At 33.4% G+C, this 26,889-nt stretch overlaps 1 protein-coding gene across 1 annotated transcript in view; it reads right to left on the bottom strand.

Moving 5' to 3' along the window:
- Positions 1-26,889, bottom strand: part of LOC308640363 (syntaxin-binding protein 5-like) — a gene marked incomplete at its 3' end in the record, with an annotated part of 38,150 nt that overhangs the window by 1,868 nt on the left and 9,393 nt on the right. The window contains exon 4 of the mRNA XM_081312298.1: positions 2,780-2,861. Coding sequence (XP_081168424.1) covers positions 2,780-2,861 — 82 coding nt within the window. The remainder of the gene's footprint in view (positions 1-2,779; positions 2,862-26,889) is intronic.

The following is a 26,889-nucleotide window of genomic DNA, read 5'->3' as shown; positions in this document are numbered from 1 at the left end:
TTTAAAATAAGGAGGAAATATAATATATAGCTAAGTAAAGGTCTGAAATTGCAAAAATATGTTTCTTGGTTCATAGCTATTATACAAACTAAAAATGTTTTTACTCTTGTTAAAAAAAAACTGCTAGTCCTTATTTTCATGGTCATATTCAATTTATTTTATATTAATATTCCAATACTCATGTCTTCTTGTTTCTCTGATAGAAGCACCCACCTCCCAGATGACTTTACAACCTGTTCTTTACAAACCAGACTTTTACCATAGACCTTTCGACTGACCCAAAACATTCCTAAAAGGGAAACCCAAACTGCTTGCCCCATGTCACCCCCTGTCAGCCTGAAAGAGCCAGAGTTGTCATTGCCCATTTCCCCTTACAGCAGTAAGGGTTCCCTTACTCAAAGGGAAGAATAAGACCAAGATAAAAAACAAGTAGTAGATTATATTTAATTTTAAAAAAAGGAAATGGGGTAGATAGCACTCCCCATCACCAATGCTTTGGCACAAAATATTTCAAGAGACCTCCAGGATCAACAGACTATTGATAATAAACTTGAAACTAAGGTGAATGCCTTAGAGGCTATTGTAGTAATCTTGGGTGATCAGATACAAAGTCTTAAGGTCAGACAACAATTATGATGCCATGTTGTTTATTAGTTTATTTGTGTAACTAACACCTGTTCCATACTATATCTCCCAATGGGATTGGGAAAAGATAAAGATACATCTATTGTGAATTTGGAATCATAACAATGTGAATTTATATTTTTTACAACTACACTGTTACATCCAAGTCATGCAAAAAAGTAAGATTCCTGTGTTATCTTCCACCAGTTTTACACAAAAAGCTGTTAGATGATTTGAATGGTTTCAATTATTAAAACATGCTAAAACATACTGCATGGTATCTCTTCGGACTTGTTTCCTTGCTCTTTATTCTGTGTTGTTTTCTCGTGGTCAGCTACAAGCTTGTCGGACAAGTTCTAGTTCCTGTACTTCAGAGTAGACATGCATAGATTACATTTAAAAAATTAAAAAGGGGGAGATGCAGAAAGTGGTGACTTATATCATGGTCTCTGACTGCCTTGTGGCTGTGGCTATGGCTGTGCTTGTGCTGGGAATTTTTGCACAAAGTTGCAGGATAAGATTGCCTAGTTGCTATAGTGATGCCCTGCCTGAGGAAGCTCTGTGCAAAGGCACAGAACCACATCAGTCTTAACTTTGAGCTCAGACACCTGTCATCAGTGAAAGAGAATTCTGAGCATAACAAGACAACCACAAGAGCCGCGACATTCAAGTCTGTCTGCTTTGCAGAAACATTCCCACAAATAACCTTTTGATGATAAAACCTATATAAAAAATCTGCTGTACTAGCTCTGGGTCTTTGTTCTTCTATCAGAGTTTGGTGTACCAACTGGTCCCAGGTTTCTCCTTGTAAGTGTGTATGTCTTTAAACCCCACATTGCCCCTCACCAGTTTCTAAGATTGGGCTATGTAAGTCAAGGAAAAGTTAGATACCTTTTATATTAATTTCAAAAGATTTGCAATCCCAATCCTTTATGTTATGAGAAATCTTAAAGTCTCCCCATTTAAAATAAGAGTTTTTCATCCAATTCGGAATGATTAAAATAGCTGTCAAAATAAGATATACATCAAACCATATCTCCCAGTCCTTTCCACCTTCTAAATTCTGAGGGGTAACTCTTTTATGTAGGTCCTACTGCTATAACATGACAATTGGAAAGCTATCTGACATACATAAAGTACACACTCTCCTTTTACTAGAAAGCATCGTCTTATCTATAACACTCAGACCCTAAAAAAATTACACAATTACAAATTATTAGTATGATAGTTTTACTTAATTTTTTGTCATCTTTAGAATTTTACTTCCATGAAAACATTTCTTAAATTCTGACATGAATATTCATCAAAATCCAGAGGTATCTTAAGGATTTGGGGGAAAAACAACGTTCACAAACTATCCTCAAATCTAAGGAGTTCATCAGAGCCCTTTCTGGAGAAATTTCTCATCTTTCCTTCTACAACCATCTTTCCTTGCCTGTTGCCACTTACAGTGAAGATCTATTCTCAGAGCTGCTCATGTTGTTCTAAAATCTGCAAGCACAGCGTTTCCTGAGCTAATAAAATGTTGTTTACTCTATCTCTTTCTATATAGTAAATTCAAAAAGAAGGGGATTATCAATTACTTCAACAAATAAGCAGCACAACTTGAAGCAATATCCACTTTAAAATGAAAATTGGCTTCTTCCTGGTAGTATTTCAAAGCAATTCATTAGGGCTGGGGATGCAGATCAAGAGAACACTGCCTAGCATGTGCGAGGCTCTGGGTTCAATCCCCAACACGGACGGACGGACGGAAGGAAGGAAGGAAGGAAGGAAGGAAGGAAGGAAGGAAGGGAAACAAAAGGTCAAAGTAATCTATTAAAGGAATTCTGTTACTTATAACAGGATTCTTATTTTATTAATTTTTAATATAGACTTTGTTATACAACTTTAAATATCCCTGAAATAAAATTAAATGCAGCATCTAGTCCCAAAAAAATTTTAACCTTATTCCCTTCTGTTTGCAACTCTATTTTGAGAAATACATCATGCAACTCTCCACAATGATGACTAAAACTAAATTACAGTTATCTCCAACCCACAATATATTAATTTTTGTTCAAATATTTAAATGTGAATGCATACAAAAAAACTGAAAGACCAGATGTAGCCCAATTTCAAATATAAAAAGGAATGATTAAGATAATTCACTAACCTCATTAATCAGGAACTGGAGCTGAATTACAGCAGCTCCACTGTCATGTTGGCAATAACATTCTACTCCCGGACGACCAAAGCTATCATAAATTCCATTAAGGAGTTTTTGATATGTGTGGCCTTTTTTTCTTTAGAGAAATTGATAAGTTATAACAAACTAATAAGTATTTTGATAACCTGATATGTAATAATAGAGGGCACTTACTGAGGTGGAGATTTAGAGTTAGGTTTACTACACATTAATTAGTTTATGTCGATAATCAGAAGTCTCACCGATTATAGTTCTAAAAGAAATAAGAAAATAGATCCTTCTAGTAAAAAAATGAAGTATTAAATTCAGCAATATGGAAAAACACGAAATAGTTAAAATATTTTACTCTGGCCCAAAATCTTTTTTTTCCTTTTAAAATTTTCATATAACAGAAAACATTTATATAACATTTTTATGTGCCACCCATTATTATAAACATGTTTCATTATATTAAATATTTTAATCCTCATAACCCATGGAAGAATATATTAATATTCCCTATGATAAGGAAACTGAAGTACAGAGAAATTACATAACTTGACCCAAGTCACACAACTACAAAGTAAAAGAGAAGGAATGTGAATATGCAACATGGTTCCAAGGTGTTCACTTTTTTTCCCCCCAGTGCTGGAGCTCAAACCTAGGGTCACTGTCATGTTAAGGACAAACTCTACCACTAAGATGTACCCCTAGCCCTACATTCATAATAGGTATGCTAATCAATAAAACGGAACAAAAAAGGCTATACACTCAATAGAATCCCCTGTGTGCAGTTAAATACATTTCACCTTCATAATCTTGATCATTTTAACATGTTAATACACTAATCCAATTTTCACTACTTAATAAATACTAATAGTAACCAAAGTAAAAATCTTTGGTGGGATTTAATAAAATTATAACTCTCTCTATAAATTCAAATCCAGGAATACAGACATTTTATTAATCTAGGGCTTAATAAAAAATTAAATTGTAGCATAGGTTCAATTTGTGCTTCTCCCATTTGATTTCTAGACATTTTCCTAGGTAATATTTATTTTCAGTAGGGTTTTTTCTATTTTATACAATTAACTTCTATTTCATAACTTTACAGACCGATTTGAGTATGCTTAGCTTATACTCAAAACCTAGAATTACTGTTATTAGCAGTTTGACACACCAGTACAAATGCAACTACAGAAACCAGATTTCAAATTGCTAGTATTGGCACTATGCAAATCACATCAAAAGTCAATAGAAATGTCTACATGCCTGTTCACACATTTCTTTTCTCAGGTGACAAGACAGATCATTACAGTGAGACTAATTCTAATCTTTTCAGCTAAATTATTTTTGCATCAATGACTATATTTTAAAATTCTTTTTACATGAATCGAGTTAGTTAAATTTTTCTGAGCAGACCAGGAAAACTAATGTAAAAATTGTGAGCTACTATGGAGAATCATAAAAAATATATTCATCTTAATATTATCACAAAATATATATCACTTTACTAATCTTCTGATGTTAGCCCATGACCTTTCCTTTGAGTATGGATTCAGAGTTGTTTCTCTTGAATAAAACAGCTCTAACTACCCAGATTTAAGATTTCCAGTTTATCTGGAACCAGACTTGGTGTCCATTAGTGGATGAATAGATAAAAGAAAATGTGGAATATATACACAATGTTCTTTTTAGTCATAAAGGAAAATGAAAGTGTCATTTACAAGAAAATGGACGGAAATTGAGAGCTTTACAGAAAGGGAAATAAGCCAAACTAAGGTGTTCAAGTGCCATATGTTTCTTGCATATGTGGAAGCTAGAGAGGAAAAGGAAAAAAAAAGTGGAGCAGGGATCTCAGGAAAACTGAAGGGAGATCAGTAGAGTAGAGGAAAGGAATCATGGAGCGGGAGAAGTGTAAGGAAAGGGAAAATACTCAGGGATGATATTGGCCGTATTATATGGTTATGTTGAATGCATGTACGTAACAATAAATCCCACCATTATGTAGAACTATAGTGCATCGATAAAAATATAGAAAAAAATCATCCTGTATAAGTGGAAAAAATTATTTCTAGCTTAATTGTTTAAACACATCTTAAAAGATATTGGCTGTGAAATTCAAGTTCAACATTCATAAAAAATGTTATTCCTTCTCAATCATCTACAGTTATGATGGGAAATTTTAGCATGGAAAAACACAAACTATAGAGTACAGAGTTCTCAATCTTGTTATCATGTTAGAATTCTAGAACCACTGCAAACGTATTGCCAGAGAAGATGCCTGGGTGGGTAGGTCAGTTATTTAGTTAATTTGCTTATTTATTTATTTTAGGTGCCACAGGAACATCTGAGACACAGTGAGAATGGAAGATCTCTAATTTCAAGTCAGTTCATAGGCCAGTTCTGCCATTATCTGTAATATGAGAATTATTGTAACTTTCAACGTTGTAATCTGTGAAGATGAGATTTATTAATCTAATAGCAAACTAATTTGTTATTTATTAAAATAACAAATATTAAATAACAAGTTCTTTATATAACCTAAAACTAAATGTTATTTTACAGTGAAGGTGCCATTATAAGAAAATGTCAATTTTGAATATCAGATCACCAAACAGCATGCCACAGAAACAAACATTCACATCCTTTTACACCTATGGTGATTACTGCTTCTGGTACATGTGGTTCTTCCTAATACTAACAACACTGAGAGTTAAAATTCTTATTGGAAAATGGCCAAAAACTATAAAAAAGATCTGCTTGGTATATTATTCCCATATATCATGGATACATTCTTTATAATTAAATGAAAAAGCAAAAATTTTTACATTAAAATGAATGAAGATGAATCAAAAGAAGAGTACATATTGAGTAATGGTATAAATATATTTGTTAAATGGAGAAATATTATTCTGATATATACTTTTTATACATGTATGAATCAACTCTAAGGCAAAGCTAACAATAAATCTTATCTTAGTACACTGTCTCACCTTATAACTCTGAATTCCAATATAATTTTTTCAAAATGGTACCATCATCCTAAGATAACTTTGTGTCCTCAATTTTTCTACTGCTTGCCTATCCAGAGCTATGATATCTACCTAATCTTGTTAGTCATCTTTGTTTCTGGGAAGAACCAGTTAATTTATCTGACCCATGTCATATGGCAGATACTTCTTGTACAGTTACATTCATGGTCCTTGTCCAAAAAAGCACCATTGATAACAGTCACACTTATGAAGAGGAGATGCAGAAGCCAAAGTTAAAATATACTGGGAGCAGAGACTTTGAATGTTAAGGTTAGTTAACTGAGACACATAAACAATAGGGGAAAATAATTATAGAAGTAAAACGCACAATGAAACTAGAAATTAAGTAGGAACCATCAGGAAGAAGTATACAACATTGATGAGCAGAAACAAAAAGCTTGTTTACTTATAGAACTATACATCAATTTAAAAATAAATATGTATCCAATTGCCTAAATTGACTATTGTTGTTGCTGTTATGATGTTGGCTGGGTGACTGGTTAAGAAGGGAGTGATAAAGGAGGAACTAGGATATCCTTATATCCATCATCCATTATCATCATCATTGAGATTTATGAAACATTCGATAGGTGTCAATAACTATGGATGTATTACTTCACAATAGTAATTCTGTGACAAGTTGTTTTTAATAAATGAGAAGAGTCAGGTACAATAAGTAAACTGTCCAAGGTAATTTGTATGTTAGTTAAGAAAACTGACCCCAGATAATCTAATTTCAGAACCTACTGTGTAAATCACCAAGCTTTATCATACAAAAAAAAAATGTATGTTAAGAGCTGAATTTCACATGTAAATTTGTCACTTCCTACCTTACCTTACCGTAAGTCACCTTAAAATTGGGAGAATGAACATAGAAGAGATTTATTATCCATATTTTACATATGAGTAGCTAAAAAACTCAGATTGTTCTAATACTATAAAATTGGACCAAATGTAACTTTTAGTAACAAGTAAACATGATAAACCAAGTAAGTGGTTATCCTTAGGTAGCTGGGGTCATGCCCTTAAAGGGACAGTGGGACCTTTGTCTCTCAGTCTTTCTTTGCTTTCTGGCTTATGAGAGGTCTGATCAGTCACATACTCCCTGCTATTGCCATCCAGCAGAGAGGCCCATGGAAATGTGGCCATCTGAACTTGGACTGGAAAATTTAGAATCATGAGCTAAATAAACTTTTTCTAAGGTAAATGGCTTACGTATTTCATTACTGTACTGTGAAGCTCATAGGAATGGTACACAATATTCCAATCAAAAAATACAATACACTCATTTTTCATATTAGCTCAAGGTCTAATATTAAATATTAATTTTAATAACAAATCAATGTGTCCCATTAGGGTAAGTAAAATGAAATTCTATATTTCAATTTAGAAACTACCATCTTTTTTATAATATTTTTTTAGTTGTAGGTGGACACAATACCTTTATTTTATTTATGTGGTACTGAGGATCGAACCCAGGGCCTCAAACATGGGAGACGAATGCTCTACCGGTGAGCCACAGCACCAGCCCCAAACTACCTTCTTGCATACGTTTAATGTCTAAATATTTAGAGACTAGAGCCATGTGAGAGCAATAAAGCAGCAAACAAACAAATGGAGTCTTGGGTTTAGTTCAGTGGTGGAATACATACTTAGTATTTATGAAGTCCTGGATTCAATTCTCTGCATAAAAAAAGTTTAGTATATCAAACATCATCTTACTAAAGATAATACAATATGTTAGAGAGAGAGAGATGGTGGGGGAGAGAAAAAAGCTTGCAGGATTAATGAAATATACTATGTTAGTAGAATAAAGGACAAAAATCACATTGTCATTTCAATGGGCATAAAAATTTATAGACAAAAATCAATCCTTTTTCATGATAAACCACTCAATAGAACCAGGAATAGAAGAAAACTTCTTCAATGTAACAAAGGACATCTATGAAAAAGTCACAGCTAAGCTAACATCATACTTAATGGTGAAAGACTGAATAGCTTATCCACTAAGATCCAGCCTATAGGCTAGTGAGCTTCTAGGACAATCTCAAGTAATAGGAACATGGTAATGAGCTCTCTTTATAGCCCAAAAGCCTAGGAAAGACTCAATAAATATTTATGAATGAATGATCTTTTCTAAACACATGCTTCTATCTAGTCACCGCTTCTTAGGTCTAATATTAGCTCACTTTTCAGAAAAACAGTATGGGATAGTGGAAAGATGTTACAGTCTTGCCTTTACCAGCAGATTAATCTAAATTGTTTCTAGGGCCCATTATATCTCCATGAAATATACATTTCTAAAATTCCATGAAACTATTTTTCCAGCCCATTCATTTTACCTTCCAATCATTTGTTGGATTGCTATTACAGTCATAGCACTAGTTCCTCTTATTGCTCATCCTAGCTTCCGGGGTTTATACTGTACTGTCAGCAAGGTAGAATCAAAGAGTACTAAAAGGAAGCAGGCAAAGGTACCAGGCAGTGTTCTGAAAGTATAGCTCAAGGGGAAATTTTCACTGCTGTCACTACCACTATGTGTTATGAAAATGGATGACATACATATTTTGACAACCTCTACTTTTCCGCAGAATGTAATAATATCAAGAGTGGTATAGTATATACTTAGTAAATTATTAAGATTTATAAAGATTTAAAGATATTCAAGAGTATCTTTTCATCAGTTCCAGTCAACTAAAAAAGAGGAAATGAAAGCAATGGCATTATCCTAATCTCTACTGAAGTGACATATTCAATTTTTTTCAACCTAGGAAGAGAAGATTCTAGTATATTAAAATAAAAACCAACCAGAGAACTTCTATGCAGTTTCTGAAAATACACATTTTTACCCTGTAAAGTCTGAAGCATAAGGATGACTATATTTTCCATGAACTCTCAAGTGAGTAATAAATTATTCTACAGTATTATTCTGTGAGGGTAACTTAGAAAACATATCTGTTTCGAAACCAAGGATTTTTAAGGGCAAATTGTTCCCTCCTGTTACAACAGAGGACAAACCCAAGAGCACAATTTTAAACCATCAGAAACAACAGTTACCTGTGTTACTGTTCCTTTCAGTACATTCTTACACTTTTAGCAAATACGATGCTTTATGCCTGTTTAAATATTCTGGTAAACCTTCAAGGTGTTGCTACTCTGAACTCCCTTACTACTGTGTAAATAAAAGGTCAGTGAAAAAAATATATATATGTGTGTATATGTGTGTGTGTGTGTACACATATACAGATGGGGAGAGAGAGAGAGAGAGAGAGAGAGAGAGAGAGAGAGAGAGAGAGAGAGAGAGATTACTTTTAATGGCATAAATCTTAAAGAAATTTAGCCATGTGATTATTTTTAAATTAGAAAGTTAAAATAGAAATATCACTGTAATATAATCAAAGAATACTATAAAATAATTTGTTAAGTGAAAAGAGGATGATGTGCTTTAGAACATGACTAATGTTCTCACTTATTTTGTGTGGACATAAATCACTTAGCATCTGAAAGTTTGATTTCATCTGTAATTCCACAGTTATGAGAAATAAATAAAATTGACAAAAGGGTAATAGATCATATATTATCTTATTAAAATAATATAACCAGTTAAAAAATAAAACAATAAACAACAGGTAGCTAGAAAAAAATGAAAAGACATAAAGTGATTTGTAAAAACTAAATAATATGTATGTGATATAGTTTTCTCAACTGGTAACATCTGCCTTCTTCATCTAATCAATATTATGATCAACTACAAATTTAAGACTAGACTTTTCTATTTCTATGAGGAATGCCATTGGGATTTTGATCGGAACTGCATTAAATCTGTACAGTGCTTTCGGTAGTATTGTCATTTTGACAATATTAATTCTGCCTATCCAAGAGCAAGGTAGATCTTTCCATCTTCTAAGGTCGTCTGTGTTTCTTTCTTTAGGGGTCTGTAGTTTTCATTGTATAGATCTTTCACCTCTTTTGTTAAGTTGATTCCCAAGGTTTTTTTTTTTTTTTTTCTTTTTCTTTTTTTTTTTGAGGCTATTGTAAATGGGCTAGTTTTCCTCCATTCAGTTTCTGAGGATTTGTCACTGATATACAAAAATGCCTTTGATTTATGGGTGTTGATTTTATATCCTGATACTTTGCTGAATTCATTTACTAGTTCTAGAAGTTTGCTGGTGGAATTTTTTGGGTCTTCTAGGTATAGAATCATATCATCAGCAAATAGTGCTAATTTGGGTTCTTCTTTTCCTATACATATCCCTTTGATTTCTTTCATCTATCTAATTGCTCTAGAAATAGAAAAAGCAGTCATGAAATTCATCTGGAAAAATAACAGAATAGCTAAAGCAATCCTTCGCAGGAAGAGTAAAGCAGGTGGCATCACTATACCAGCACTTAACTATACTACAGGGCAACAGTAACAAAAGCATCATGGTATTGGCACCAAAACAGACTGGTAGACCAATGGAACAGTATAGAGGACACAGAGACTAACCCACACAACTACAATTATCTTATATTAGACAAAGGGGCCAAGAACATGCACTGGAGAAAAGATATCCTCTTCAACAAATGGTGCTGGGAAAACTGGAAATCCATATGCAACAAATAGGAATTAAACACCTATCTCCCACCATGTACAAACTCAACTCAAAATGGATCAAGAACCTAGGAATAAAACCAGAGACACTGTGTCTAAGAGAAGAAAAAGTAGGCCCTAATCTCCATCATGTAGGAATAGACCCCAACTTCTTTAATAAGACTTCTGTGGTGCATGAATTAAAATCAAGAATCAATAAATGAGATAGATTCAAACTAAAAAGCTTCTTCTCAGCAAAAGAAATAATCTGTGAGGTGAATAAAGAGCCTACATCTTGGGAGCAAATTTTTACCCCTCCCACATCAGATAGAGCACTAATCTCTAGGGGATATAAAGAACCAAAAAGCTAAACACCAAAAAAACAACAAATAACCCAATCAATAAAGAGACACTTCTCAGAAGATGATGTACAATCAATCAAGAAATACATAAAAAAATGTTCAACATCACTAGCAATTAGAGAAATACAAATCAAAACCACACTAACATTTCATCTCACTCCAGTCAGATTGGCAGCTATTATGAATACAAACAACAGTAAGTGTTGGCGAGGATGTGGGTGGAAAGGTATACTCATACACTGCTGGTGGAATGCACAGTGGTGCAGTCAATATGGAAAGCAGTATGGAGATTTCTTGGAAAATTGTGAATGGAACCACCATTTGACCCAGCTGTCCCTCTCCTCTGCCTATACCCAAAGGACTTAAAAACAGTATACTACAGGGACATGGACACATCAATGTTTATAGCAGCTCAACTCACAATAGCTAAACTATGGAACCAACCTAGATGCCCTTCAATAGATGAATGGATAAAAAAAATGTGTCATATATACACAATGGAATATTACTCAGCAATAAAAGAGAATAAAATCATGGCATCTGCAGGTAAATGGATGGAGTTGGGAAGATAATGCTAAGTGAAGTTTGCCAATCCCCTCACCCCTCAAAAAAAAATGCCCAATGTTTTCTCTGATATAAGGGAGCTGATTCATAGTGGGGTAGGGAGGGTGAGCATGGGAGGAATAGAAGAACTCTAGATAGGCCAGAGGGCTGGGAGGGGAAGAGAGGGGGCAGGAAGTTAGAAATGATGGTGGAATGTGATGGTCATCATTATCCAAGTACATGTATGAAGACACAAATTGGTGTGAATATACTTTGTATACAACCATAGATATGAAAAACTGTGCTCTGTATGTGCTATATGAATTGTAAAGCATTCTGCTGCCATATATCAATTTTTGAAAATTAATAAAAAATAAAAAAATAAAGACTAGACTTTTCAACCTCATAATAAGACTACATGGTCATTTGCTCCTGGTTCTCAGGCCAGTGATAAATTGCTAGGAAGGGAAAACACCAAAACACAATCCTGGAACTCTGTTTCTTTACAAATATTCCACACACCACAGTTTCACAATTCTATCTCCAAAGGCAGTACAGAATCAAAGCAAATCATCGGCATATTTCCTCACCACAGGTTTCAAGATGATGTAACTGCTTTCAAATAACATCCTTTCTATACACACAATAATGAATGTGTGTATATCTACCAATTGCCTCACTAGGAATAATACTACCCAAACTAAAACACTTAAACCAGCATTACTCAGCTCTGGTTCTATATTACAAGTATTTATAGAGATTTAAAAACAAAAAATTGCAAATGTCATACCCCATGCAGAACCACTGAATCAGAATCTCTACAGAAGAAATCCAACTACATGTTTGGCAGTGTTTCTAAGTTTTGTATTGTTTTTCCTTTCAGCTCCACAAATGATTATAATGTATGAGACACCCCATTCTTTAATACACTAATACACATATACATACACACACACACACACACACACCTGTGAGATGCATAAAATTTCTGATTTTCTTTCTTCAAAGAAAATAATCATGAATTTCCTTAATACCCCAAAACTCTTAATTCTCAAATTTCTAATAGATTCCCACTAACTGCCATAACAGAAACATGCTCAAAACAACAGTTTAGTAAGTGTTTGCCAAAGTGAAGATCATTTCGTTTTCTATATTGAAATACTTGCCACACAAAGCCTTTGTGAAATAACATTTAGATATCATACCCCTATTGTATACTTTCATCTACTTGAAAAACATCAGTTTTAAAACCTCTTCTTGAGGTGGGTATGTCAGTCAACTTTTCATCCTGTAACCATAAAACCTAACCACGGCAACTTAAAGTCAGAAAAGTTTATTTGGGGCTCATGGCTTCGCTCAGAGTTTTATTCCACAGTCAGCCAACTCCATTGCTATGGGACTGAGATGAGGTAAAATATAATGGTGGAAGGGCATGATGGAAGAAAGCTGCTTAGTTCATGTCAGTCAGGAAACAAACAGAGGAAGTACCTAGGGACAGATATAGTTGAAGGCCACACATCCGGTGGCCTACTTTCTCCTGTCATGCTGCACCTACCTACAGTTACCACCCAGTAGTCCATTCAAATTACTAATCCATCAAATGGATTAATCCACTGATGAGGTTACAGTTCTACTAACTCAAAACTTTTCACCTCTGAACACTGCTACATTGCCTAACGCATGAGCTCTTTGGGGTACATTTTTAGTTCTAAACCATAATATCAAGAGTGGTGGCACAGGCCTGTTATTCTAGCTACCAGAGAGGACAAGGCAGGAGAATCACCAGTTTGAGGCCAACCTAGGCAATTAATAAGACTGTCTCAAAACTTTAAAAAGAAAAAATTTTTTTTAATGGCCAAGGATGTTTCTCACTGTGGAGTGCCACTGGGTTCAATCTCTAGTACCACAAAAGAGAAGAAAAAGAAAAAAAAACATTATTTGCATATTATGTATTTTTTCACCAATAAAAATTAACATAGACTTCTAGCAGGTAAGGAGCTTAGAAGCCATTACTGTCCTAAGAAGAAGTAAAAAGCTGAACAAACTGTACAATCAACAACTCTTCTTAGAGCTATATGCAAAATGAGGTCACAAAACAAACCATTGCATCACAGTTGGAAGAAGCAACAGGTTAACAGAGAATCGCAATTTACGGAAGCAGAAACCCAGAAGCAGAAAGTTTTGTGGAAACCAGTGCCAGGGTAAGGAAAGTAGCACTGTAATTGATGAATTACTAGAGGCTCAGAGCAGACATGGCTGAAAAATCACAACTCCAGAAGGACCCAGTCCATACACTGTTTTTAAAAAATATTTATTCAGTTGTAGATGAACGAACACATAGTATCTTTATTTATTTTTATGTGGTGCTGAGGATTGAACCCAGTGCCTCACACATGCAAGGCAAGCACTTTACCACTGAGCTACAGCCTCAGCTCTCCCAGTCCAGACAATTTTATGAGTTTTACCTCCAGGAGATAAAGCAAGTTATCATAGTGAATATCGGGAGAAAAATCCTCTCCTGCTTTTAGCATAGGAGACGAGAAAAATGAATAGAATAACATAGAATAGGTCTGCATTAGAAGACATAATTTTATCAAGTCTCCCTCTGGGGTTTTACCTAAGCCTAACAAACCTGCAGGAAGAAAAATACCCAATTCCAGTTGGCCCAAGTCTTTGAGGTGGAAGGAAGGAATGCAACTCCAGCCCCCTCAAATGTCATTCTATCTAATCCATTTAAAGTGGGATAAAGAGGAGGGTCTGAGAAACACTTGTGAAGACTTCTTTATAGAAAAACACAGTCAAGACACAGAAAGAATAGATGGGCAATATAAGCACAGACAAAAATTCTAAGAAAGAATCAAAAAGAGAAGTGGAGTTTCATTATTAACTAAGAGACATGTCTCTAGATGGTGGAGTGGAACTAAGCAGCAAATATTTACTTTTCCACAGTCCAGAATCAAAGAAGTGAGAGAACAGTTGATCAAAGATTTTAAAAGTCATTTTAAAATTCCTGCTTAAAATGCCAGATGGATAATATCTTAATACCTAATTTCTCAATCTATTCTAGAACACTATTCTCCTCTTCTACTTTGATTAGTGAACTGTGGAGAACATTTTCACTAAGGTTTTATTAGCTTGTGGCTTTGTTCTGAAATGGTCCTAGTTACTGGTTATTATGACTCTTTTCAAACTGGTGCTCTAAACTGGACACAGCAGCAGGATTATGTTGAGTGAGAGTACTGGCACTTTGATATATGTTCAGCCTGGAACACTTGGTAAAAAGAAAGCAGCTCACTGAAAAGTCCCTTGTATAACAGTAGAAGAGATAATCAATCATATCAGCCATTGTGACAAAATCAGAGAACTTCATCATGAGAAAAAAGGGAATAAGATATCCCCAAAGTTCTAACAGCTGACCCCATAGACACCAATGTAACAGAAATACCTGATAAAGAATTCAGAAAGTTGATGGGTAAAAATCACTAATGAACTAAAAGAAGATCTAAGGAATGAACAAAGGGAGAAAATGAAGAATATGATAGAGTATTTCAATAAAGAGAGAGATTCTAAAAAAGAACCAAACAGAAATCCTGAAAATAAAGACTCAATAAATAAAGAAAAATTCAGTTGAAAATCTCACCAACAGATTTGATCACATGGAAGACAGAATTTTAGGCACTGAAGACAAGGTATATGAATCTGAAAACTCAGTCAACAAAAAGAAAAGAAACTAAATTATCATGATAAGAATATACAAGAAATCTGGGACAATATTAAGCATCAAGCACAAGAATCATTGGCATTGAAGAGAGATCCAAGACACAAGCTAAGGACATGGATAATCATTTCAGTGAAATAATTTCAAAAACATTTTCAAACCCTTGTGAATGATTACAGACATCTAGATACAGGAGGCATTCAGAACCCCAAATATGAAAGATCAAACAAGAACTTCTCCATGACATATTATAATTAAAATGCCTAATATACAGAACATGAATGGAATTTGAAAAGCTTCAGGAGAAAAACATCAGGTCACATTTACAGGCATGACAATCAGAATAACTTATGATTTCTGAGTGAAGACTCTAAAAGTCAGGAGGGCTTGGCACAATATATTCCAAGCCCTGAAAGAAAATAATTTCCAACCAAGATTACTACATCTAGCAAAGCTATTCTTCACAATCAAAGGAGAAATAACAATCTTCTAAGAAAAGCATAAACTAGAGAATCCATGACTACTAAGCCAGCATTACAAAAAATACACAAAGGAATACTACACACACAAAAATTTAAAAACAAAATTTCAAGCTTCTGAATAAATGAATTTCATTAGACAAGTAGCTAAGAAAATGAGAATTAGGATTGGATTAAACATTATAAATGAATTAAAATTGTAGGGGAAAATAAAGCTCTATAATAACACTGAAAGTAAATGTTCTCAACTCTTCAGTGAAAAAACAGACTACCTGATTGGATTAAAAACTATGGCCCAAGTATACATCGCTTGCAAAAGACAAACCTCAAAAGCAAAAATATTCACTGACTGAAAGTGAAAGAATTAAAAATGATATTCTGTGCAAACTGAGTCCAATAATAAACAGGAAAAGTGCATAGCCAAAAAAACTAATAAGACTGAGAAAGTAACTCCATACTAGTAAAGGGAATAAAACAAGGAGATGGAAATATTAAATACACATGCCTCAAACAAAAGTGCACCTAATTCCACAAAACAAACACTACTCAACATAAAGGTTCAGAAGGATTTCAACAAAATAATACTAGGTGATTTCAACACTTCTCTATCACCAATACACAGGTCATATAGATTCAAAAACAACAGATACTTAGTTCCAACCTAAAAAATGCCATAAGTCAATTGGATCCAACAGACATGGACAGAATACTTCATTCAACCATAGCTGAATGTATTTTCATCTCAGATGCTCATGAAATTTTCTCCAAAACAGAGCATACTGTAGGTCACAATGCAAGTTGTAGCAAATATATACACACACTCATACACACATACCAAATTAAAAAAAAAATCAATATAATTTTATCTTATTAGTTCATAATGGAATGAAACTAGAAATCCCAGAAAAATAACTACAGAAATTATACTGGCACATGGAGTTAGACCAACACACTCTTGAACAATGACTAGACTACAGAAGACATGAGGGGAGAAATTTTAAAATTATCACTATCAAATGAGATTAAAAATATACCACACCAGAATCTCTTGGACACTATGAAGACAATTCTAACAGGAAAATTTGTAGCTATTGAGTTCTCACATTAAAAATTATAAAACATCTCCCAATAACAACAACAACAAAAGAAAGATCTCAAATGAACCTAATGGTGCATCTCAAGTTCCTAGAAAAACAAGAACAAACAAACTTAAAGCCAGTAGGAGGAAAAAAATAATTAAGATATGAAATGAAGTTAATTAGTAGAGAATTAAAAACTACAAAGGATTGAAATGACAAAGAGTTGGTCCTTTTAAAGAGAGACAGAGATAAATAAAACTCATAAAGACTCAGCCAGACTAACCAAAAGAAACAGAGAAAAGATCCAAGTTAATAATAATTATAGGTAAAAAGGGAGAAATCACCACAGACATGACTAATATCCAAAGAATCAACTAGGAGTTGTAATGAAAATTTTATTCCAATAAATTGGAAAATCTAGAAGATACAGACAAATTTATAGACACATAAGACCTGTCAAAATTGAATCAAGAGGATACACAAAATCTAAACAGAACAACAAGAAGCAACGAGATCAGAGGAGTAATAAAGTCTCTCAATAAAGAAAAGCGCAGAACCAGATGGATTCTCAGATAAATTCTACCAGAACTTTAAAGAAATACTAACAATTCTCCTCAAATTATTTCATGAAATAGAAGGGGAAGGGAGACACTTCCAATGCATTCTATGAAGCCAAGTTCACTCTGATACCAAAACCAGATAAGGATGCATCAAGAAAAGAAAACTACAAGACCAATGGACTTGATGACAACAGATGCAAAAATCATGAATAAAAGATTAGCAAACTATATTCAAAAACACATTAAGAAAATTGTATATAACAATCAAGTTGGTTTTATTCAAGGGAGGCAAGAATGTTTCAACATTCATAAGTTAATAAATATATTTCATCACATACCTAGAATTAAGAATAAAAATGGCATGATCATCTCAATAGATGCAGGAAAAGTCTCTGGTAAAATTCAGCACTCATTTCTGTTAAAAATACTAGAGGACCTAGGGATAGAAGAAACTTAACACCATAAAGTCTATATATGACAAACTCAAAGCCAACACCATATTGAATGTAAATAAAAAATGAAAGCATTTTCTGTAAAATCACAAGATAAGGATATCCACTCTTACCACCTACATTTAAAACAGTACTTCAAATTCTGAACAGAGCAATCAAATAAGAGTAGGACATAAAATGTATACAAACAGGAAAAGAAGTCAAATTATCACTGTTTGCAGATGACATGACCCTAAAGTTAGAAGACCCAAAAGATTCCATCAGAAGACTACTATAGCTGATAAACTTATTAAAGTAGCAGTATACAAAATCAATAGCTTTTCTGTATACTGATAACAAATCTGCTGAAAAAAAATCAGTAAAATAATTCAAAGCACAATAGTCTCAAATAAAATAAAATACCTAGGAATATATCTAACTAAAAGACGTCTACAATGAAAATTAAGGAAAAGTGATAAAAGAAAAAGAAGGCACTAGAAGCTGGAAAGACTCCCATGTTCATGAACACATAGAATTAATGTTGTTAAAACTGCCCTATTACCAAAGTCAGATTCAATTCAATTCAATCCCCATCAAAATACCAATGTTATTCTTCAAAGAACTAAAAAAAAGATCATCCTAAAATCCATATGCAATAAAAGACCAGAATAGTAAAATCAATTCTGAATAAGAGTAATGCTTATATGGAGATTCCTTGGAAAACTTAGAATGGAATCACCATTTGACCCAGCTATCCCACTCCTCAGTTTATACCCAAAGAACTTTAAAAAAGCATACTACAGGACTCAGCCACATCAATATTTATAGCAGCTCAATTCACAATAGCTAAATTGTGGAACCAACCCAGATGCCCTTCAGTAGATGAATGGATAGGGAAAATGTGGTATATATACACAATGAAATATTACTCAGCACTAAAAGAGAACAAATCATGGTATTTGCAGGTAAATGGATGGAGTTGAAGAATATTATGCTAAGTGAACTAAGCCAATCCCAAAAAACCAAATGCCGAATGTTCTCTGATATGAGGATGCTGACTCATATTGGGAATGGCGGGGGGAGCATGGGAGGAATGGAGGAACTTTAGATAGGGCAAAGGGAAGGAGGGAAAGGGAGGGGGCATGGGGGTAGGAAAGGTGGTGGAATGAGATGGACATCATTACCCAAAGTACATGTATGAAGACACAAATGGTGTGACTCTACTTTGTGTACAACTAGAGACATGAAAAATTGTGTTCTATATGTGTACTGTGATTTGAAATGCATTCTGCTGTCATACATAACAAATGAGAATAAACAAATAATTAAATAAAGAGGAATGCTTGACGTATCACAATACCCAATTTCAAATTATACTAAAACAGTATGGTATGGGCATAAGAACAGACATGTATATCAATGGAATAGAACAGAAATTAGAAACAAACCCACACATATACAATCATCTAATCTTTGACAAAGACACCAAAAGCATGTGTTGGGTAAATATGGTCTTTTTAATGAATGTTGTTGAGAAACTGGATATCTATATATAGAAAAATGCAAGTAGATCCCTATCTCTCACGTTCTACAAAAGTTAACTTGAAGTGGACTGAAGACCTAGGAACTAGACCAAAAAAACTGCTACTAGTATAAAGAAACACAAAGAAAACAGTTCAACATATAGGCATAAGAAACAGCTTCCGCAATAGGGCTCCTAAAGCTCAGGAAATAATTCCAAGGATTAATAAATGGGATAACATCAAGTTAAAAACCTTCTGCATAGCAAAGAGAATAAGAGTGTGAAGAGAGAGCCTACAGAATGGGAAAATTTCTTTATCAGCCACTCTCCCTACACAGGATTAAGATTCAGAATATACTAAGAACTTAAAAAAAAAAAAAACCTAATAACCCAATCAATAAATGGGCAAATGAACAAACATTTCTCAAAAGAAGAAATTCAAATGGGGCTGGGGATGTGGCTCAAGTGGTAGCACGATCGCCTAGCATGCGTGTGGCCCATGTTCGATCCTCAGCACCACATACAAAGATGTGTGTCCACCGAAAATTGAAAAATAAATATTAAAAATTTAAAAAAAAAGAAATTCAAATATCCAATACATTAGAAAATTTTCAATATCTTTAGCAAACAGGGAAATGCAAATTATAACTAGTTAGAATGGCCATCATCAAGAATAGAAGAAATAATAAATGTTTGAGAGAATATGGGGGAAAAGGAACACTTTATACTGGTGAGACCGTAAATTACGGTCTCTCAAAGGATAAGGAATGTTACTGCCATGTAACCCAACTATAATATTCCCCAGTATATTTCTAAAAGAATTAAAGACAGCACACTATAATGAAACATACATACCCATGTTTATAGCAGCACATTCATAAGAACCAAGTTATGGAACAAGAAGATATTCTTCATCAGTAGAATGGATAAAGAAAATGTGGTATATATACACAATGGAGTTTTAATCAATCATAAAGAACAAAATTATGTCATCTGCAGGAAAATGGATGGAACTGAGGAGTGAAATAAGCTAGAATCAGAGAGTCAAGGGTCTTATGTTCTCTCTCATTTGTGGAAGCTAGAGACAAAAATATTTTAAAAGGGACTTCATGAAAAGAGAAGACCAGCAGAGATGAGAAAGAGAATCAGGTGAGGATGGATGAGAGGAAAAGAGGAATTACTAGAGAATGCAAGTGATCAAGTCATGTGCATATACAAATATGTCACAAAGAATGTCACTATTATATATAGTCATATGCACCAATAAAAGTTATAAATTTATATTGCAAATTCTAGGAAAACTGCTAAAAAAAAGAAGTACAAAAAAAAACATAAGGGGCTGAAGTTGTGGCTTAGTCAGTGGTATAGCGCTCACCTAGCATGTGTGAGGTGCTGGGTTCGATCCTCAGCACCACATAAAAATAAATAAATAAAATAAAGGTATTGTGACCAACTACAACTAAAAAAAAAACTATTAAAAAAAGAAGCATAACTACTATACTAAGAAATAAAGAAAAGGAATTTATAAAAAATGCTAGCAATCAAACACACTACATGTAGTCTTTGATGTTCTTAGCAGTAGACTGGATACAGCTGAGGAAACAATCCTTGAGCTTGAAGATATATCAACAGAACTTACCCAAACTGAAAGACAAAGAGAAAAAACCTAATAAGAACTATCCAAGAACTGTGAGACAACTACAAACAATATAACTTAAATGTAATAGGACAACTAGAAAGAAAAAAAAGAAATATTTGATGCAAAAATGAGAGTTTTCTCAACATCAGACACTAAATTACAGATCCAAGAACCTCAGAAAACACCAAGCAGAATTAATGTGGGGGAGAGGGGAGAGCAGACCTAGACATTTCATTTTCAAACTACAGAAACTCAAAACTAAAGAAGAAATCTTGAAAGAACCCAAGGGAGAAAATATCTCACCTATAATTGAGCAAAGATAAAAATGATTTTTCACTTCTTCTCAGAAACCATGCCAGCAAGAAGACAGAGAAGTGAATATTTAAAGTGTAGAGAGGGGGGAAAAAGAAACTCTTCAAACTGGCACTCTGTACCCTACAAAATAATCTTCAAAAGTAAAGTAGTAATAAAGACTTGATCAAATAAAAATTAATGAAATTTGTGATGTGCTGAACTGTCTTACAAGAAATATTTTTAAAAGTTCTTTAGAGAGAAAGAAAATCATATAGGTCATAGTTCATATCCAAATAAAGAAAGGAAGAGCATCAGAGAAAGAGTAGAGGCAAAATAAAAACTGGTATTTCTTACTCTTAACCAATATAACAGTTAAAAAATTTGTTCAAAATAATAATAGCAATACAGTTAAATTACAGTTAAATATATGCTTATATATATATATATATATATATATATATATATATATATGCACTATGTATGTTTTTGTAGAAGTAAAATAAATGATATCAATGAAAGAAGGAATGAGAGAGAAGAATTGGTACTCACAATACCTCTGAAGCAGTATAGACGTAGTGACAGTGGATATCCTTTTTACGATTTTACAGTAAATGCTCTTAGTTTTATCCCATACAATATGACATTGCCTTTGGGATGGGCTCAATGGTGAATTTTAAGTCTATAATCTCTTTCAGAACTTATTTTATGAGGCCAGCCAGACTATCTAATACCAAAACCAGACAGAGACATTACAAAAAAACTATAAACCAATATCATTCATAAACACAAATGCAAAAATTATCAACAAAATTTTAGCAAACTGTATTCTCACAATGTATGAAAAGAAATCACATAGCACGACCAAATGGGATCCATACCAGGTATGCAATACTGGTTTAACACTTAAAAGTCAACTAATGTGTTTCAACACAAGCCAGGTATAGTGGTATGCACGTCAGGAGACTAAGACAGGGAGATTTCAAGTTAAAGGACTAGCCGGGCAACTTAGCAAGACCATATCTCAGAAATAAAATATATATATTAATTTTTTAAGGGCTGGGAGTGAAACTCAGTGGTAGAGCTTTTGCCTAGCATGTGTGAGGGCCCTAGTACCATCCCCAGCACTGCAAAACCAAAACTCACATGCTTATATCAACAGATGAAGAAAAACCATTTGACAAAGTCCAACCCTCATTTCAAAAAAAAAAAAAAAAACTTCTAGAAATCTAGGAATACAGGGGAAGATGAAAAACTCAATTTTAAAAGAACACTTACAAAAAATCAACCAATAACATTCAATGGTGAGAAAGCTTACATGGGGAGGCCAAAGACCCAAAAATGAGAAGATCAAAAGTAGATTGCCACTATTCAATGTTAAGACTTAGCACAACACTACAGTAATCATGGCAGTGTAGAACTGGTGAAAGAGCAGATAGATCAATGAATTGGAACAAAGGGCATGAAAACAGGCCCACATAAATAGAGTCTAATAATCTTTGAGAAAGCAGTAAAGCAATACAATGGTGAAAAGTTGTTCTTTTCAACCAACTGTGTTGGAACAACTAACTACACACACACACACGCTAAATAAATCTAAACACAAATCTTTCACCCCTCACAAAAATTAACTCAAAATGGATCATGGACCTAGATGTAAAAGGCAAACCTAAAATCTCCTAGAAGATAACAAAGCAGAAAATCTGGATGACTTGGGTTTGGTGATGAATTCTCAGATGTGACACCAAAAACTCAATACATGAAATAAAGAAGTGATAAGATGAACTTCATTAAAATTAAAAACTTCCACTCTGCAAAAGCATTATTGAAAATGAAAATACATATCTAATACAGAATCGCTGTACAAAGTATACAAAAGATTTTTAGAACTCAACAATAAGAAAATAACTTAATTTAAAAAAATAGGTCAAAGACCTTCACAGATACCTCACCTAAGAAGATATGTACAGGTAGCCAGGCAAATGTCTGTAACCCCAGATGCTTGAGGCCTGCAACCTCAGGAGGCTGAGGCAAGAGGAACATAAATTTGAAGTCAATTTGGCAAATGAGTAAGAATCTGTCTCAAAATAAAGGTCTGCGGGTGTAGCTCAGTGGTAGAACACTTGCCTAGAATGCATGAGGTCCTAGTTTCAATCCTCAGCATAGAAAGAAAAGAGGAAAGAAAAAGAGGATATAGAAGTAGCAGATAAACATATAAAACCACAGACAGTCACTTTAGAAAACAGTTCAGGAGTTTTCTTATAAAACTCATACATACTCTCACCATTAACCATGCTCTAAGTATTTTTCCAAAGAAAGTAAAAAAATTACATTCACATAAAAACCTGCACAGACATAGATGTTTACAGCAGAAGTTTTATTCATAACTGCAAAACTTGGAAGCTAACAAGATGTCCTTCCAATAATAAATAAATTAAAAGTGGATAAATTAAAAGTGGCACATCAAAGCAATGTAATATTATTCAATGTTAAAAAGCAATGAGCTATCAAGCTATGAATAGAAAATGGAAGAAGCTTAAAAACATATTACTAAGTGAAAGAAGCCAAATTGAAAAGGACATACTGTATGATTCCAACTATATGACATTCTAGAAATGGCTAAACTATGAAGACGGTAAAAGGGTCACTAGTTGCCAAAGTTAGTGGAAACGATAAGATGAATGGGTAGTACACAGAGAATTTTTAGAGCACTGAAACTATTCTTGAGGATATAACATTAATAAATAAATATCATACATCTTTCAAAACCCTATAGATGTATAACATCAATAGTTAACCCTGATGTAAACTATGGACTTTGGATAAAAACAATATATCAATGTAGGTTCCTCCAACATCACAAATGTGCTATTTCGGTAGCAGATGTTAATAATGCCAGAGGAAATGAATGTGAATGGGGAATACATGGGAACTATAAGCTTAAAACTGCTCTTAAAAATGGCCATTTTACAACTCCTTTTTAAATTTTTTTGGTACCAGGGATTGAACCCAGGGACATTTAACAACTGAGCCATATCCCTATTCCTTTTTAAGGTCTCACTAAGTTGCTTAGTGCTTTGCTAAGTGGCTGAGGCTGGCTTTGAACTTGTGATCCTCCTGTCTCAGCCTCTCAAGCTGCTGGAATTATATGTGCCACTATATCTAGTCTACAAATTAATATATTAGGAATAAAAAATTAGTGAAAAATAGCCATGCCCTCATGATAATAAGGGTGGATACTTAATTTTTTACTGCTGAGTCATAATTCTAACATTCTGCTCTGTCTTATGAGGGAAGCTATAAAATGCACTGTTTCTTAAGCAAAAAAATAACAAATGCTAAAAAATAATCATGAAAGAGGAAAAGTCAACATTTAAAACCTCCTTAACTCAAAACACAATTATAACATTTTACAGTAACTGTCCAATGGTATTTGAAAAAATTAGATTAGTTATCTTTCTTCTTTGATTCTTAATGTGAAGCAAACAAATACCAAAACAAAGTAACTACAGCATCTAAACTGTTATTATAGTATTAAATGGGTTGAAATAGGCCTCCAGTTATCTCTCCCACTATTAATTTTGGTAAGAACTTTTAAACAATGTATTAACCAAGTGGAGTGGTTGGATATACTCACTCTTATTATTCACTGTTTTGGAATTAGAATTGCCTCTGAAGAGGTCAAAATGAATAATGTTTATTATCATATATACTTTTAAATTTTTACATGAACTCAGTCTACTATAAAATGCACCATAAATAATAGGGATCTGGGTTAAATGAACAGGAAGGAATATACATTCTCATATATAAGAAAAAGCAATCATTTATCCTAGTATTCTCAGGAGTCTAATGGCTAAATTCTTTTCTCCAATATGGCAAAGTGAATTTTAAAAAAATACATATCACATGAAAAATATAGCACAAACATGAATAGATGGAAAAATGTGTTTCAACACTTTTCCTCCTTTTCAAAAGACAAAAATGAAAAAAAGAATACACAAGAGGAAAGCATTTAGCAGAAAGTACCGAAATAGCTGATGCTACCAGATTTATTGTCACCTTTGGCAGAGTACTGCTATGAAAAAGCAGAGACACTGCTATTACAAGAAAAGATTATGTACTCTCAAGAAAGGGTAGGATTAATCACTCTTCAACAGACAACCACACTGGGAAAAGTTTCAAGAGTGCTAGATTGCACTTATCTAAAAGAGAAACAAGACCAAAAACTATTATAAAATTATCTCCAATTACAAACAACTTAGTATTTAAAATAATAACCATATAATTTCTAAGACTAGCCATACATTTTGCAAATAACATCGTTCATTGAGCAAACCTTATTTTTCAAATGATTAGTATATAAAATCAAAATTGCTGGTATTTTTATTAAAAAATCTTTACATTCACCCCTATTTTAAAGTAATCTAGCATTCATGCTAAAATCATAGCAGTAGTAAATATAAAAAAATATGCTCAGCAGGTACCATTTTATTTGTCATATATGTGACAAATATAAATATATATGTACATTCATCATGTAAATACACAAGGATTAATACTGATTAAAGAAATAAAGCAAGTAATTTTATTTACTGAATAAAGTATATATTTACTGCTACTGGAGAACGATGCAAACAGAGGACAATTATAAAAATTTTTCCAAAAGAAGGTGTATTTTCATTTTCCAATTAAAGTACCATATACATCCTTTCCAAAAGAAGTATGTACCATATCTGATTCTAAAGAAGGTAACCAAACACCTGAATGTGCTTCTAGGAGTCTTATGATTTTTTTTAAATACATTACTCATTTTTCAGGTTGTTCTCTTATACAAATGAAAGTGATATGCATTCAACATTTTTACACCTCTAAGAAATCACAATACTTAAGTAAATTGCTTTTACTCACTTTTATCTTTAAAGGTATCAATCTAAATGTATCTGTACAGATGTATATGATACTAATTAAAACACTAAGAAAAAGCTACAAATGCAGTATTTAAATTAAAATTATGAAGTAAAGGTCTCAAGATAAAGACTTCAATAATAGAACTGATTACTGAACTACTCACAAAGAATGCCTAATTAAGCACCTTTATTATTATACTAGTTATAATTCAACAGAATCAGAGGATAAAAAACATTTATGAAAATAATTTAGGATATACAGTTATGACACATCATTAAAAATTATTGATAATTTTTAAAAATACTTTTTCTGAGTTAAACTTTAAATTTCAATTGGCATAACAAGTGCAATTTATAAAACTTATATATAAATATGTCAATAGTAATTCTATCTAGAACAGTCCTCTTTGCATACACTTTTAAAAGGCAGCATTTATTTTTTAAGCAAACGCTTAACACACTTTGGCTATAGGCCAAATCTATCCCATCGCCCAATTTAGTAAATAAAGTTTAAATGAAACACACCTACTCATTCCTTTACATATTATCTGTGGTTGCTTTGTGCTATCTCAGCAGAACAGAGTAGATGTCAGAGATCATAAGGCATACAATAATTTAAATATTTACAGAAAATATTTACTAATTCCTAAACTAAACGTTTAGATATTCATTACTTTCATGTGTCCACGCGTGCACGCACACACACACACACACACACACGCGCGCGCACACACACACACACACACACACTCATCTTCTATATAATCCTTATTACAGCACATATTGAGTTGATCCATTAGGATCTGTACGTTTCTCTTTCTTGGTTATATAATTCATACAGTGAATACTAACTTCTAGATTCCTGATAAAGCAGAGAATAATGGCTAACTTTGCTGATCTGCGATTTTAGGACTGCACTGCATCTTCTCACATGTAATAATGTTCTTGATGGATTA

This window comes from Spermophilus citellus (assembly GCF_964194105.1).
Source record: "Spermophilus citellus genome assembly, contig: SCAFFOLD_180, whole genome shotgun sequence".
NCBI lineage: Eukaryota > Metazoa > Chordata > Mammalia > Rodentia > Sciuridae > Spermophilus > Spermophilus citellus.
Note: the sequence above shows the minus strand (reverse complement) of the source record. Positions and strands in the feature narration are given on the sequence as shown.